The 18251-nt window shown below is 29.5% G+C and overlaps 2 protein-coding genes across 2 annotated transcripts; one reads left to right on the top strand and one right to left on the bottom strand.

Moving 5' to 3' along the window:
- Positions 1-1185: 1185 nt before the first annotated feature.
- Positions 1186-6208, bottom strand: LOC112735741 (uncharacterized). The gene is made up of 7 exons (XM_072213362.1): positions 5579-6208; positions 4019-4249; positions 3264-3520; positions 2801-2893; positions 2612-2713; positions 1960-2349; positions 1186-1438 (listed from the first exon to the last, which is right to left on the bottom strand). Exons 2-7 carry the CDS (start codon positions 4245-4247, stop codon positions 1349-1351), a joined length of 1161 nt encoding a protein of 386 aa, XP_072069463.1. The 5' UTR covers positions 4248-4249; positions 5579-6208; the 3' UTR covers positions 1186-1348.
- Positions 6209-16418: 10210 nt separating this feature from the next.
- LOC112735739 (alkane hydroxylase MAH1) lies at positions 16419-18006 on the top strand. The gene has a single exon (XM_025785250.3). The coding sequence runs from the start codon at positions 16473-16475 to the stop codon at positions 18003-18005; it is 1533 nt and encodes a 510-aa protein (XP_025641035.1). The 5' UTR covers positions 16419-16472; the 3' UTR covers position 18006.
- The last annotated feature ends 245 nt before the right edge of the window (positions 18007-18251 follow it).

Here is an 18251-nt window from a genome sequence, read left to right as displayed (position 1 = left end):
TACTACTGTGTATATAGTTTCTGCCCAAAAGATGTTTGATAGATTTTTCTCCTTAAGGATCAAGCGTGCCGTCTCTATCATAATTCTATTTTTTCTCTCATATACTCCATTTTACTCAGGAGCATATCCAACTGTGAGTTGATGTTCGACAGTCGACACTCTCTTCTTCACAAAATTTATTAAATTTTTTGGAAGTGTATTCAGTTCCTCTGTTACTACGAAGTACGTTGATACTACAACCACTTTACTACTCCATGTATTGCTTGAATTTCTTGAAAATGCCAAAACCTCTGATATTTCATGTAGGAAATATACCTAAGTCATCTTAGTATAATCATCAATGAAGAGAATGAAGTACCTATTGTTATTGAGTGATAGTGTTTTCATCGGTCCACAGACATCATTGTAAACTAATTCAAGTATCTCCTTAGCTCACTAAACTCTTCTAAAAAGAAAATGGTTGAAAATATTGTTTTTCAAGGAAACACCTTTATAAGATTGATTAATCTCTGTAATATTTGATAGATTCCTCATTAGTTGCTTATGGTGTAGCAATTTTAATCCATAAAAATGAAAATGACCAAAGCTTCGATGCCACAATCATGAATAATCTTCTTGTGCATTTAATAAAGTTTCCATGATGTAATTCCATCTTAGCGAAAAACTTTTATTTTTCATCTTTACTATTGCTAGAAGTGTTTTAGTTTTTTTAGTCACTTATGGTGCATAAATCTTCTTAAAAGTATACTACATACACTACAAGATTTTTGTTTATTTGTGGAGGTTTTTTTTCCTATTTGTGGAGGTTTATAACCCCCACCAAATGGTTTGTGGGAGTTTCCAAAACCCCCAAAATTTGAGGTGCCACGAGGTCTTTTGTGGGGGTTTTTAAAAACCTCCACAATCTATTCAGTGGGGGTTTTATGTGTGTTTAGTGGGGGTTTTATATTATACTTTTGTGGCAATTTTAAATCACTTTTGTGACGGTTTAAAATCCCCATAAATTAATTTTTTAATTTAACAAAAATTAACTATTTTGTGAGATTTTTAAACCTCCACAAATCCTATAATTATTTATTTATTTTTAATTTCAAATCATTCATTAATCCCAACTCATTTACATATTCTCAAATTAAAAATTTATTTTTTAATATCAAAATTTAAAAACTAAATCTTTTATAACACAATTCCTCAATAATATAAGACATAACTCTATATATAAAAAAATTCTCAATATCAATAGTTCCAAACATAATTCCATATGGTATTGTTCTACATAACTATTACTGTTTTTCTTTAAAAAGTAAAAATATTCAATATTTTAATATCATCTAATTACATAAAAATCTCAAATATTTGTCCTCGGATGTCCGTTGCTATCACCAACTGATCTCCTAGCATCAAAGGGAGTAGTAGGCTCGCTTTCAGCATCATTAGCCTATATGTAAACATAAGATGTTATTAGTAATTTCAGTAAAGTTAAGCATCAAGATAATTCGATATAAAATCCTTACAACTCAATTTTAAAGAGCATCTAAACCTAGTATAAGAAAATAGAAAACTGCAGCTGTACGATTGAAGAGGCAGAAACATGCGGATATGCTTGGTTGCTTACTACAAAATGATATCATTATCCTGAAATAGGATCAGAGACAACTTGCACTAATTTATGACCAAATTGATATAATTAAGTAATTGCCTAATAACTAATTATTGCAACTATTTTGTCAATTGGTGCCGAACTCCTGAAATTCGGCTAATTATTATTATATCGTGAGTTACCACTGATAATGAAACAAGTTGGTAAAATAATGTAACAACTTTAACATAACACTCCCTTTTCTATAATTAGAATTAATGATATGAACATATTCAATTTCAATAATTAGACTCCATTATTAATGAGTATTATTCCATCTAAACTTATATTCCTAACAAATGAATTTATTATAAAGTTACCTCGCGGGCAGAAAAGAAGCCAACAAGTGCTTCGGGAATTCCTCCTTCCTTCATCATTAGATATGCTTTCATCATATCAAATGATTGCTGTAACTTAGACTCTAGACTAATGACCTTTTGCTGTGAATTATGTAAGTCGGACTCCAAATTATTGATCTTTTCCTGTAAAATTGCAGCAGTAGTAGGTGAAGAAGATACAGCTGAATTAGTGGAGATGGTCATCCCATTAAGCCGAGTTTTCACATTCCTAAAGGTATTTGTAGGCGCTGCTCCCATGCCCATGCAACGAACTCTCCCAGAGTGTTCAGGCCCCAAAACTTTACCAACAGCATCATTAGGGGACACCTCAAATTGTGTATTTGACTGTGTCATATTCAGCTCAATTTGTTCCTATTTAAAAGTAGTAAATAGAAACTATTCAATTTAAAAGTAACAACACATGTAATCAATGGCATTACAGATTATGATTATTCTAATGTTCCTAGACCATTATCACAACTAAAAATTTAAAATGAAAAGTGAAGTGAAGTGAACCACTTTCCTATAATCATTATATATCTCAATCCACAAGCAACTACACTCAAATCCCATTTTCACATGATCACATACAAATAAAATAAGATAAGACAGCAAAGGTTTATAAAACACTTACCACTATAGTTAATGCCTTGTTATTTACAAAAGACCCATCCTTCCTCTTATGCGTTTCAATGTACATTATTCCTCTACTAGGCTTCTTTCCCGTTTCCAAGTACTAAAAAAGAAGGAATAAAGAGTTAAACAATTAACATATATAATGCAAGTAAAATCACACATGTACCAAGTGTGTGTATATATATACCATCTCATGTCGCCTCCGAGAGTTGGATTTAGATCCACAAGTGTGAGGAATGGTTTGCTTGCTTCGATTTTCCTTATTTTTCATGCAAAGCTCCTAAAAATAAATATAATAACTTTAATTAATAATTTTTTTAATTAAAGTAGAACAATAACTAAATGAATTGTTTAGTGTCTTACAATTGTAGACGGTTTTAGTCGATAATTGACAAAACAAGCCCATTGATCTCTTGGAACATCATCAGGCACATTGTTCACCAATGCTTCTCTTCTCATGGTTGGATCATAGAACTCATTTCACAATCTTTGCCTATATGTTGCCCACTTCTTTGCAATACTTTGAATGCAATACCTGTAGGCAATCTTTTCTGTGCTTGTAAAATAGAAGTGGGGCTTCAAACAAAAAATAAATAAATAAATAAATAATTACTTGAACTAATAGAAGTTTCAAATAAAATGGATTTTACCTTTATCATTGTATCAAAGCACTCATCCTTGAAAGACTTAGGTATGCCACCATTTTCTTGTCCTGACCACTTTTCAAAGCTAATTGGAAAGATACGTGCATTAGTTGCTAATATACCACAATAACCAGCAAGTAAACCTTGTGCTTCACCATATATCGCACCCTCTTCGTCAACCTCTACAATTACACTGTCTCCCCTAAGTAAGTTGCAAACATCCTTGACTTTGATCTTAGCCTTCTTCTTCACATTTGTAGAGTCTTAAGAAAAATAAGAATGATTTAAATGATAACAGTGTATAATATTTGTTACAAATAGAAGCAGTGATTGGAAAAAGACATTAGAACCCTGGGGTATGGGAGAAATGAATACAGGAAACAAGTAATTAAAAAATAAATAAATAAAAGAATAGTGTTATAATAAACTAGCTAATAAGTGACTCTTCAAGTTCCCCGAAGCATATATACATGCTGTTACAATGTTGCTACAATCCCATTATTTTCCATAATATATAAATCTCAAATAATAGCCAAAAGAAAATAAAATAAAATAAAATAAAAGCCATCATCATAATCTGAGGCGTGAGTGAGTGGTAAGTGAAATTTTTTAGTGAAATTGGGAGGTTTACATCTCAAAAAGAGGCAGTTATCATCATTTACCATTTTAAGTTATGAGGATTTTTTAAAGTTTTCCTATCTATTAAAATTAATATTGTGAATCAGTTGCCTCTACACTAGTTATGCAATATAAATTAATACCAATTATCTCCACATTCCAAGCAGATGAAGACTTTGAATTAGAACAACGTGTGGCTCCATCAGATGAAATGGAATTTGCAGCGGCTTGAGAAGGAGTCTCACTAGCCTCTACATTAGTGGTATCTTCAGATGCTGCTGGTGCTGGAGGTTGAAGTGAACGAGAAGCATTGTTGTTTTCCCTCTCATCTACAAACTTCAATGGATTTTTTATGCGTTTTTCCCTTGGCATGACTGCATATTAACAAACACAAAACTGTTAAGCACACAAGATAATTAGACATTATACTAACTTGTTACGAGAGACATAAAAATCATGAGTCTCCATTGATTCTCACTCGTTTCTTAACTTGTTACAAAAAATTGTTATTAAGTTACAAGTTTTTTATGAATAAAGTTACAAAATTGACAAATGTTACAAATTTTCTCTCAGAATTGAGAATAGTAAAAAATCCTCTACATTTTAAGTTCGAGCATAAGTATAAATCAGCATATAAGAATTGTGACAGCAAAGCAACTACACAACCTGCTCAAAATTTATATATCAAGCAGGTAATATTCACATTTAATTCACAAAAATGTATGTCCAATATCTAATATTAAAATACTTTTATACCTTTATGAATAAGACTAGTCTGTTATTACAAAAGCATGACAGTAAAATCAGCAAAAATAATCAAGTGCTTCATTATAGTTAGAACAATTAGTGTATTAGAAAATAACTTTGAGCATTTGTGATGTCAGACAAAAATGTCAAGAAAATGCCATGTGAAATGTAAACTACTAACCTCCCATTTACAGTAATTAACTCCCTTCATTTACTAATTATTAAACATCAGGTCTTTAAGTTAATATAGATCCATACAAAATAACAAGACATTCAAATAGATAAATAGACGCAGACAAGTGCAAGATTATTTATTATCCCTTCATTACTAAAGAATGCACAAGATAAATCCTTTCCATAATTCTCTGGACATTCAAGCAGGAGAAATTACAAATTATAATAACATAATAACTTAAATGCATTAATTGTTAATATAACCAAGTTCAAAATATACATGTTTAATTTATTTAATAAAAAATTGATTCTCCTTTTCTTTGTTTGACAGTGATACTATGCAAGAAACTTTCACTAAAGGTAACATTTTATTAAAGAAAGGAGCCATATACTTAATTAGTAAATACTAAATAGTAATTAGTAAATAGTAAATAACTAACATTTTATTAAAGAAAGGAGCCAGAAAACAATAAAAGTGACGGTGACATGCATCCAGCTAAATGGAAAGTGCTATCATTATTATTATTATTATTATTATTATTAAATAGAAAGTGTTATCACTCTCTAATCTCTAATTGCACGTTGCCACTCTGTATGTGATGGTGTGGTCTTAAACCAAAATTTGGACAATTTCAGCCAGCAATCCAGCATTATAAACTGTAGTAATGGAAAATAGTAATCAATTTTTTTTTATACTTTGGGAAATTTGTTTAACTCGTTAAAAAATGCAGTATCTTGTCAAGCCATGAAAATTGTGGTTGCTGAAGATTTGTTTAACTCACTGAAAAATGTAGTATCATGGACGGTGCAAGTATCACTTATTAGAAAATTGAATCCAAGTATGAGTATGAGTACTGCTTCTGGATGTTGGGCTCTCCCCTCCTGATACACAATACATTCCCCATGATTATTTAGGAAACATAATGAATTCGGAAGGTGCAACACTATAAATCAGTTTGAGCTAAGAATGACAAGAGGTGGTACAGAAGCAATAAGCAGCCTGAACTCTGAAGAATAGTGAACTATAACCCAGGGGCATGACATATAAACCAAAAATAAGGAACAAAAGAGCTTGAAATAAAAAGCTATTTTTGTTGAAGCAATTTTCAACTTTAACTCAATTGAAATGAAAGCATAATAAATCAGTATCACTGAACTCTTTAGCAAAACTAATTACTATAAGACATGAAAGAAAAAAACACATCAAAAGGCAGCTTCAAACCTTATAAAGGAAAATATATGAATAATGGAAACTGAAAAGCAACTAGTCATTTAGCTCTTGCACTTTAATTGGTATTTGCAAGTTCTTTTAGGGAAAAAAATCATTACTATTTGGTAAAATATATTCAGGGAATTTCTCTTATATCTCTGCTTTGTATAAATTAAAAGAGATTCAGTTTAATTTTTTACCCTTTCAAGATTATATATGTTACTATATATTTGAAGCTAAGTGATTTATTGAATATTCACTTTGTGATGGATTCTATTAGGCAATAAGAGAAGTTAGGTTGCAATGGCTTCTCCAAACATTAACAACAATAATGCTTTAGAAGGAGAAACAAAACCTAAGATTCAGGAAATATTAATTAACATTCCAGAAATATTTTGAACCATTGGTGCTTGATGAATGTTGCATTTACAAGGTTCCTTCTCATCTATTCAAGTTGAACGAGGAAGCTTACACACCAAAGTTCATCTCAATAGGCCCTATTCACAGCAAAGATTCAAAACTGAGACAAGAGAATCAGAAACAAAGGTACAGCGACTAAATAACTCACAGGCTTCAGCTTTGAAGAGATACAGAACAATCTATCTTGAACACGAAAAGAAAACTATAAGAGACTCTTATTCAAAAATGTTATTTGAGTTTATGTTTTGTTACATCATAGAAAAATGAATAATGGGCATGTTTTAATTTATGTTGGTATAGGATCCTGGAACAGCTCCTGCCAAAAGAATATGGACTTCTGTGGATACTGAAACTGAGATATTTGTCAGCACAAAAGATCAGATTTATTTATTTACTTATTTATTTATTTTTATTTTTTTTCCTGCTTTTTTTCTGTTGTAAGAGTTAGATTGATTGGCAGAAACTAACTAGCAAGGAGGAATTATCTGATTGAGACAAAAGGGCAAGGCATCTTAATCTTGCTAATAAGCTTTCAGAAATCACCAAAAAAAAAGAGATCAATTTTTAGTTTTTAACTTTTACTTTTTTTTCTTTCCTTCTCTTCTAAAGAAGCCACAGAGCTAATTCAAAAGCCACCTATTGGATCATTTGATGTTATGTCAATAAAAGAGCTTAGTTTTTAAATGCTGCTTATTATATTATATATCCAATACTCAATCTATAAGATGATCAATTAAGAGAAGAGATAATCTAGAATTATCCATTTGCAAAACAGCTAATTAAGAAATTAAATTCAAATAATTGGAAGGAAAAAACAAAGGTTCACACTTCACACTCATATATGAAGTTAGGATGAGTCATTCCACACAATTATCATGGTCCGTGAAGGACTCCATGTAATTATGTAAAGCAATAGCAGATAATTGAGCCCAAAGGACCTACCACCACGTGCCCTCACCTAACATTAACTTATCAACCTAAGTTCTAGTCTTGCAATGGATTTCGTTCAACTGAATACAATTTGTGAATAAAGAACGAAAGAGCAAAATTAAAAAATGAAAAGACATAAAAATAAGTTATATTTTCAGCAACAAAATTAAAAGAAATTTAACCGGAAAAACAAAAAAATTGCAGCGAACATAAAATATATTAATCGAAGACAAAGTACCACACAATGCAAAAAAAATATATATTAATATAAATAAATTAACGATTTCTTAAAGTTCGATTAAGAAACCATTAACCAAATGAACCAATTCAACGGTATAAAGAAAAATAAGAAACAAAATCCACAATGCAATTTATTGTTAACAAAGAAGAAATATCAACAAATTAATAGGGAAGAAGAAGAAAAAGAAGTACCAGCAGCAGTTCAAAAGAGAAATTGGAGTGACAGAAAGCGGCGTTGAAGAAGAAGAAGCTCGGAAGTGGTAACGGCGTCGGAAGAAGAAAAAACAGTACCAGCAGCAGTTCAAAGGGAAGGTCTCTGCTGCAACGGATATGGCAGTGGTAACGGCGTCGGCGTCGGCGGCGGCGGCGGCGGAAACGGCAGCCGGAATGGCGGCGAAAATGGAGGTGAAAAACCTAGGGTTTCATAGCCACTCTCTCAGCTAACTTGACGCTTCTCATTTTGGAGAAAGAGAAAATGAGCTTTGTTTTGAAATTATGAATTTTAATGAATTATAAGTGGAGGTTTTTTAAATTGTCATAAATAAAATGCATTGTGGAAGTTTTTAAAAACCTTTACTAAAATACTCCCTCAAATAAACATTAATCTTGTAGTGATAGATCGCAAGTTTTTAACATGCTTAAAAGGAAAAACTTTAACATGCTTAAAGCTCTTGTGGAGGAAATTGGAATGGAACATATAGATCGCAAGTTTTTAAGAGACAATGCTCTTAGTCTCTTAGCAGCAGGAAGGGATGCAATTAGTTCAGGTCTCAGTTGGTTTTACTGGCTAGTTTCAAACCCATCCTCTTATTGAAGCCAATATCCTTGAAGAAATCAGAGCAAACTTTATACACAAGCTAGTTACCTGCATGGAGCTTTGTGTGAAGCATTGAGACTTTTCCCTCCAATTCCTTTTGAGCACAAATCTGCAGTTAAATCTGATATACTCCCCAGTGGGGATCGTGTTAATACAAATACTATGGTATTTATTGTCAATATTCAATGGGAAGAGTAGAACAAACATGGGGACAAGATTGCTTGGAGTTTAAGCCAGAAAGATGGATTTCTGAGAAGGGAAGAAAGATACACATACCATCTTACAAGTTCATAGCTTTTCAAGCAGGCCCAAGAAGTTGTTTGGGTAAAAACATAAGCTTTGTTCAGATGAAGATCATCGCCACTGCTTTGCTGTGGAATTTTCAATTCGAGGTGGCGAAAGGGGATAATGTGTCTCCATGTCTTTCCGTTGTTCTTCACATGAAACATGGCTTGAAGGTCAAGGTTACTAAAAGAGGTATTATTAATTAGATTTAGCATTTAGGGGAATCTATATATATGGTATGGACTCCACTATTGTACGGACATTATATATCATCTTGTCATCTGTATAGGATAAATAAGTGAAGAAGTAATTAGCATATCATCAGCTGATGCATGTATTGACTATATTCATCATCTTTTCAATGTCTGTAATTGATATGGATCATATATAATATGAAAATAATTATATTATATAATTAGCGTAATTGTCTACCTGTTTTGCAAAAATGATTTTATGAAATAGTTTGAAGTTGGTTTAGTGTTTATAAATTTGGATGTTGCGACAAAAATAGTTTTGATAATGAAAGAGTAATTTAAACAAATAATTCGAAAAATTTGATAATTATATTATGAGAAAATTACACTTCCGTCTCTTATGAGATGTTAAAATGATATTCTTCTCCTTTCTATTTTATAAATGTACATTTTCCTCCTTTCTAATTTTTAAAAAACCTCATATTTAAATTTTTTGTGTTAACTAATGTTAATTTTATCCATTTTTTAAGAAAAAATAAATTATTTTTTAAAAAAATACCCATTAATAAAAATTTTATTTTTTATCATTAAATTTTGCTTACCAAAATATTCTTAATAAATTATTCTTTTATTGATTAAATTGTATTTTCTAAAAAATTTAATAATTATATAATTTTTTTTAAAAAAATATCCTTCAATAATTTTTTAATTTATTAAATTATAATTTTACCAAAATTTTTGTTAACAATTTTTTTATATTTTACTATTAATTTTTTGATATCTATATATATTATTTTAACATTAAATAAAAAATTTTAGTAAGATTCTTTTTTAATATCAATATATATTAATTGTTATATATATTAACAGTGGTAAGATTTTTTATTTAATGTTAAAATAATATATATTGATATCAAAAAATTAATAGTAAAATATAAAAATAATGATTAACAAAAATTTTAGTAAAATCATAATTTAATAATTAAAAAATTATTAAAGGGTAAGTATTTTAGAAAAAAAATAATTTAATTATTAGTTTTTTCAAAAGTATTTTAATAAAAATATAATTTAATTAATAAAAAAATAATTTATTAGAAAAACATTTTGGTAAGCAAAATTTAGTGATAAAAAATAAAATTTTTGCTAATGGGTATTTTTTCAAAAAAATAATTTATTTTTTCTTAAAAAATGGATAAAGTTAATATTAGTTAACACAAAAAATTTATAAAGTGGATTAAAAAGGATATTTTTCAAAAATTAGAAAGGAAAAAAATGTACATTTATAAAATAGAGGGAAGAAGAGTGTCATTTTAGTATCTCGCAGAAAAAGCGGTGAAATTTTCTCTTATATTATTGATAGTTTAAAAGAGAGTACAAAGACTAATAAAAAGAGTGTGTTAGCGCACTTGATTACAATAAATTCTATCATGATCTATTTATAAGTTTCTCAAATTGCTTCATCAATACTTCTAGATATTTTTAGATATTAGATATTATCTTAGATATATACGATCTTAAATATTTTTAGTTATTATCCTAGATATTTCTAGACTTGAATTATTTATGTATTTTTAAAATTTTTAATATAATATTTAGATAAAAATAAATATCATAAAAATTTAGATATTTTTACAAATGTGTAACGTACTTCTTTTGATGTAAATTTGTGTAACTTCAAATATTTTTTGAAATCGTTTAAACTTTGATTTTGGGAGCGCCTTATTGAAGAAGTTAATTAGTTGTTCATCTGTGGTGCAATACTCAATCTATATCTTTTATCTCCAATAAAACTTTTCGTGTAAAATAATATTTGATAGCTATATACTTAGTTCTACTATCACTACAAGAAAAACGCTTAATACCGTCGGAAGTTAGTGACAGATTTATCAACTGCTTTGGCAATAAATTCGTCAATCGGGTAAACAAGTTACATCGGATTCGGTTTCCAACAATAAATTCACTGATAATAATTGGAGGGGGAAAAAAGAAAAATTGGCGCGATCATTATTGTTGGATTTAGGGACAAAAAAATTCGACGATAAGGTAATTAAATGAAATATACCATTTTAGTCACAGGCTACGCATAAATCTGCGGGTAAAATTGACCATAAATTCAAATTTGCAAATCCTTCTCCTCCATTTTTGCAACATCATTAACCTTACTTGTGTCCCCTTTCTCTTTCTCTCTTTCTGTCAACCCCCATCGCCACCATTTGCTATCGTTTCGTTGGTAACCGCCACCATCACTCACTCTCATCGCTAGTCACTGTCACTGCCTCAACATTGCCACGTCATGCACCGCGCTCGTTCAACAGCGTCGGCGCCTCCTGCTCCATTCTCGTTCATCATCACTACGACCTCCTCCAATCGATCTTCCCTCGTCATCGCCGTGTCTAACGAAATCGTCAACGTAACACCACCAGCAGCATCATCGCCGCCTCCAGCAGAGTCTTCGCTGCCTCCCGCAGCTTCATCATCGCCACCTCGTCATGGTATCCTTTGTTAAAAAACATGTAATGAGCTTATTAACTTTGTTAATACTAGCTGTTTCACTCGATTTTTGGTAGCCTTGACAGGATATCTTGACAGGATGTCGAATCGAGCTTGTCTCAAGATTTTAAATATCAGGGAGCAGATACAACTCCTCTGAAAAAGAGTGGGCTCGACCTGAGAATTACTTAGCGTTCATGTCAAAATATATGAGTTGCTTGAATAGTGGCAAATAATAAAGAATTGCAATAAAGTAGATAAAATTTTAAATTAAAGTTGAAATTGAAAGAAAACAAATTTCTTGAAGAACAGAAGTAAAAAATAGAATGCGTAAAGCAAATAAATGAAAAGAAACGAAAAAAGAAAATAAAATAAAAACAAATAAAAATGGACTTCCAACACTTACATGTACTTGTGCTCCATGTTCTTTCATTGCATCACGGAGACTGAAAATTTTAGCGAAGACTTATGTGTGATAATCTAGTGTTTTTGAAGAAGTCTTAAAACTCTTTTAAGTTTCTACTATTTATAAATCATGAAAATAGTGTTACCATGGAGCATATTGTCCATGATCTTACTTCTTCTTTTTTCTCAGTCATGACCTTGTCTTGACCATGAAGAATTTTGACTCCTAAATTTTGACACTCACATCTTTCTTGATCTTCAAGCCTCACGTTTCTTTAGCATACTCTTCAATTTCCGCACCTATATTCTCTACTCAACTTGAAGGTCGAATAGCAAGTCTTAGTGATCAAGAAAAGGTAATAACTCCCTTTTGACTTCGACGCTCTTTGTACCATCTTTTTTGACTTCAGCTTACCTGTTTCTACTTTTGTTGTCGAAACACCGCTTCTGTTGTCGAAACCATTAGCAGTCAAAACGCTCTCTTATTGAAAAAAAAAATTCATTTTTTGTACCAACACTAACTTTGATGAATCCTTAGTGTATTCAATTGTTAGACACTTTAAGATCAAATTTGGATACTAAACTAATTAGTATCTTTTCTATTATCTTTTTATTTAGCAAATGATTTCCAAACTTTCATTTCAGTTATTGAGTTCATTAATATTGTATAGTAATTTTTTATTTTTTTATAATTTTTTGTTTTCATATTTCTATATGATTTTCTTAGAGATTGGAAAAAGATTGTATGTACCTTTATGTCAGCTCAGTACCACTGCTCCAAATTTTTTCATAATTCCTTGGTTGACAATATTTCTTCTATCTTTGAGAAATTTATCTTGGTCACAGTTTGTTGGAGAAAGTATAAAGTAATATAATTTTTTTGTTGTTCTTCCTTTAATTTCTTTATTTCTATAGCGGAAAAGGTTGGTTGATTTTTTAGTATAGTGAACTCTTTGTGGACAACCTTCCACCAGTTTTGTGTTTATAGAAAAGTTTTTATTTGAGAATGTCAATTTTCATAATTGTCTTTTGAATAATCTAGGTATGAGAATACTTATAGTTGCATTGAGATAATCATGGTTATAGAAAATTTTGTTAGAGTGAGTTATAATATGATGAATATGTATAATTGAGAAGCTATCAAAAAATATTCTATGCCCAATAAATGATGGATCAAACATAGCTCAAGTACCACCGATAGTTTTATGAAATATAGTTTGAAGTTGATTTCGTGTATTATGGACTTAAATATTGTAGCAAAAATAGTAACAATAGTTTTGATAAAGAAATAACTTAGATAAATGGTTAGACAAATTTGATACTTACATTATTAATAATTTAAAAGGGATTAAGATCTTTTAAAATAAAAAAATTGATTTAAGTGAGAAGTTAATCACTCTTAAATTAAGATAATAAAACATATATTTTATGGAAGTTACAAAATTAATTATAATTAACTATTTATTTTATTATTTTATCAATTTTCTCATTTTAGAGGATTCAAATTCGTTAGAAAAAAGAGTACAAAAATTAATGAGACTTGAGTGTGTTAGCTCACTTGATTATAATGAGTTCTATCATGACCTATTTATAGACTCTTAAAATTGGCTAATCAATACTTCTAGATATTTTTAAGTATTAGATATTATTTTAGATATTTTTAAATATTATTTTTTATATTTTTAGTAATTGAATTATTTATTTATTTTTTTAGATTTTTCTAATCATCTTATTTAGATAATTATTCTTATAAAATATGATTATAAAAATTTAGATATTTCTATAAATGTGTAGTATAATTAATATGCAGGAATAATGTGACAAACTAACAAACTTTAACAAATGATAGATTATATAACATGCGAGAGACTTTAACTATAGATTAAATAACTGAAAATATTTTAGAAATGATAAATCAGTCTAAAGCTGATTATGAGTTTATGAATTTAAATAATTAGATTAAGACCTGTGTAAAAAGTTGTATTTATTATTATTATTATTATTATTACAAATTTAAAAGTATTATATTGAACTAATTTATTTGATTGAATAATCGACTCATTTGTCTAATATCATTAAATTTAAAAAATAATTTTATTTTTTATTGGTATAAATATTTTTTATAAATGAATCACATAAATTTAAAAATAATTGGAATAAAAAATGCAAAAAATATAATATAAAATTATAAATAAATTTTATTAATCATGACATATATTTGAATGTATATATATATACATAGTAAATGTAGATGTTATCTATTGTTTCTATTTTTACTTTAAATCTCCTAATAATAAAAACACGCAAAATAAACAATTTCATTAAAGAATTAATTTTTTATAGCCAGCTTTATTAATTTTGGCTTTTTTAATTATTTTTTATTCTACTCTTTTTTCTTTCTTTCTCCTAACACCGTGCATTCTTAACATGACTACAATTTCAGTTCAAGTATTTAGTCCATTTTATTTGTTATTCTCGTTAGCCACTCTAGCTAACTTTTATATCATAAATTTTAACTACTAAATTTTAAACCCTTCAAACATTAGAAAAACTAATTTTAATATTAAAAAATTAAATGTTAAATAATACAAAGATTTTTCTATTAATAATTGGCATGTGCATGATCATCCTATCCTCTGGCACTCCTCTGATTGATGAGCAGTACTTGTTAACTGTGAAAATGCATATCCACCATAAAAATTTGGAAGCAACCTCTCAAGATATGTGGAATAACTGGAACCGGTAGATCTCATTTAGACTATTTATTTAATTTAAATAAATAGTAACATTATTTTAGTTGGTATTATTTCCACATCATAATTAATGAGCTCGTATACGGAAACATTTCAGGTGAGGTTGCCATTTCAGTCCGTCAGTGTCTAAAAAGCATTTAAATTTAACTTAAAAATATTTCAATGATTTATGACGTGAACACAATGTATGTGGGGCTTTAATTGGTTGGATAAGTGAGCATTTTTTATACTAGTGAAAGTCAAATTTGCCCCAACGGTTGTGCATTTTTTATTGGGCAATGCTAGGGGCCAGCAACTTTTGTGATTAGTAGCCATCAAATAGCCATCAATGATGATCTAATGGTGTGAGATTAATGTGAGATTTCATCCAATGACTCACCTTTTTCTGTTGGTTATATGCTGGCCAAAATTCACCAAAACTGCTGGCCCCCTAGACTTTTCCTTTTTTATTAGTAGTACAAAACACTTTTTTTTATAAGTAAATTTTTTTACTATAAAATATGAATGACGTTTTAATTTTTATAATTAAAAAATTATTTTTATTATATATTACTATTACAATAGTATAAAACATTAAAATATCAAATATTTTTACATTTCACATTAAAATCACTGATATAAAAAAGTTTAGCCACGAAATATTGTACAAATGCAGTCGTTTAAGCATAATTATATAGTTGTACTAATCATATTAAGAAGTTGCACACAAGTAGGAAATGCATCATTAATATTGGTTTAAATGCGTCGCCACACCTTTCAGAGCCAATGGCACCATTTCAATGACGGCCGACCAATGACACAACCAATTTTGGTTCCAATTTCGGTGACAATAAACAAGTGCGTTTCACACAACGGCAGCCAATTTTGCGAGCCTCATCATCAAGGCAAGCAGGATTCCAGCTAACAGACCTCACCTCGCCGTTTATGCACTCAATGGTGAAAAAATTTGTGTTTTTATATTTTGTTTGATGATGAATTAAAATAATTATAAAAATCTAATTAATTTTTATTTTTTTATTCAAAAAATTTGAAAAAAATACAATAATAAAAAATATAATTATAAAAAATTTATAAAAATAATAAAAATTTATTGTAGTTAGTTGAGGATGGTTAAATGATGTATAAAAATATTTTTACTTTGATAGAAAATCAATTAAATTTTGTCACTTGTATAATTATATTGATAAAATAATTAAAAATAATATAAAATTTTAATTAAATTAAAATCAAATATTAAAAAAATAAATTTTATTTTTAATTTTAAATCATTATTTATAATAAATAGTTCCAAAAAAAGCGTTAATATAAATCACTTTTAATTTCAAATCACTCTTTGCAGTTAGTATAAATGAAATCAGGCTACTAGACAATTTAAAAAAGCGTTTACATTGTGATTTAGATTAATAAAAAATATTAAATGTATAGTAAAATCCACTATTAAAATTAGTTATTAATATAAAATATATATTAAAATATAAAATATATATTAAAAATAAATTAAATAAAATATACATTTATACATAAATACACAATAATAAATTGTATTGATTAATTTCAGTATATAAATAATATATTTTTTTTAAATTAATACAATAATTTCAATAAAATTAAATTATATCTTTGTTAAGTCGGTTAAAATCATATTGCAAATATTTTTTTAATGTAAACAGATATACATATATTTTTTGGGATTATATAAACGAATAAATAATAAAATACAAACATACAAATATTTTAAAACACGTTTTTTTTGGTGACTAAAACACGTTTAAGTATCGTATTTATTTATTTTATTTATTTTTTCTTTCTGTAGTATTATCTTCATGGTTAGAAAGATTATGTGCCTATATAAATTTATGATCAAAGAAACCACATCATGCATATATCAGACATCACTCAAAACAAGCCCTCGAAAAATAAGGCCAAATCTTGATGGACTCCTTAGATTTAATTGTTATTTTTTTAGCCATTGTCTCATTCTTCTTCATCCACACATGGCTGTCCAACAGAAATAACCTCGTAATTGATTGGCCCTTCTTTGGTATGCTACCAGCACTTTTATGTAATCTATCCAATATCCATGATTATGCAACCACTATTTTGAAGCACTATCAAGGTACTTTCCTGTTCAAAGGTCCCTGGCTCACAAACCTTGACTTTCTCATCACCGTTGACCCTATGAACGTGCACCACATTACCAGCAAGAACTTTGACAACTACATTAAAGGGCCTAAGTTCTATGAGATTTTTGAAATCATGGGAGATGGCATCTTTAACATCGATTCCGACAAATGGAAGCGCAACAGGGACACACTGCACTCGTTGTTCAAACAAAACTCGTTTGAGAGTTCGTTTGTGAAAACCATTCATAAGAAGCTGGAGAGTTGCCTAGTTCCACTTCTCAATGATGCATCGGAACTTGGAACCATTGTGGACTTGCAAGACATTTTTCAGAGATTCACCTTTGACAACATCTGCTCCATAGTGCTGGGCTTTGATCCTAACTCCCTTCCTAACAAGCTCATGGATGAGTTCCCGGAAAACGCTTTTGAGACAGCTTTCAACAAGATGGAAGATGGAATGTTCTACAGACACATTGCCCCAAGATTTTTGTGGAAGCTTCAAAAGTGGCTCCAAATTGGACAAGAGAAGAGCTACGGTGAATGTCGAAAAATAATTGACCAATTCTTGCATCAATTTATATCATCCACATTCCAAGAGCAAAACAAATTCAACTACACCAAAGATGATGATGAATCGAAATTTAACATGCTTAAAGCTCTTGTAATGGAAAGTGGAATGGAAACAATAGAGCCCAAGTTTCTAAGAGACAATGCACTTAATCTCTTAGCAGCAGGAAGGGATGCAATCAGTGCAAGTCTCAGTTGGTTTTTTTGGCTGGTTTCAACCCACCCTCTTGTTGAAGCCAAGATTCTTGAAGAATTTAGAGCAAACCTGATAACCAAGGAAGAAAATTGGGTCATCACTTCAAGGTTAGAAATTCTTAACAAGCTAGTTTATCTGCATGGAGCTTTATGTGAAGCATTGAGACTTTTCCCTCCACTTCCTTTTGAACACAAATGTGCAGTTAAATCTGATATACTTCCTAGTGGGCATCGTGTTAATGCAAATACTATGATACTTTACTCTTTGTACTCAATGGGAAGAATGGAACAAATATGGGGAGAAGATTGCTTGGAGTTTAAGCCAGAAAGGTGGATTTCTGAAAAGGGAAGCATCATACACGTACCATCTTACAAGTTCATAGCTTTCAATGGAGGCCCAAGAAGTTGTTTGGGTAAAAATATAAGCTTTATTCAGATGAAGATCATCGCCATTGCTTTGCTGTTGAATTTTCAGTTTGAGGTGGTGAAAGGGCATAATGTGTGCCCATGTCTTTCTGTTATTCTTCACATGAAACATGGCTTGAAGGTCAAGGTTACTAAAAGAGGTATTATTAATTAGATTTAGGGGCATCTTCTGTAATCTATATGATATGGATTCCATTATTGTACGAACACTATATTTATATATCATCTTGTCATATGTATAAGATATATAATTAAGTGAAGAAGGAATAAGCATATCATCAGCTGATGTATTTCTTCATCATCTTTACAGAAATTGTATTTGATATTGATATTGATATTGGTATATGAGAAAGTATAGGGGAATAATGATGATTATAAACGATGTGAACAATGAATTTAA

Source organism: Arachis hypogaea, chromosome 13, assembly GCF_003086295.3.
Source record: "Arachis hypogaea cultivar Tifrunner chromosome 13, arahy.Tifrunner.gnm2.J5K5, whole genome shotgun sequence".
Taxonomy (NCBI): Eukaryota; Viridiplantae; Streptophyta; class Magnoliopsida; order Fabales; family Fabaceae; genus Arachis; species Arachis hypogaea.
This window is presented reverse-complemented; position numbering and strand designations above follow the sequence as displayed.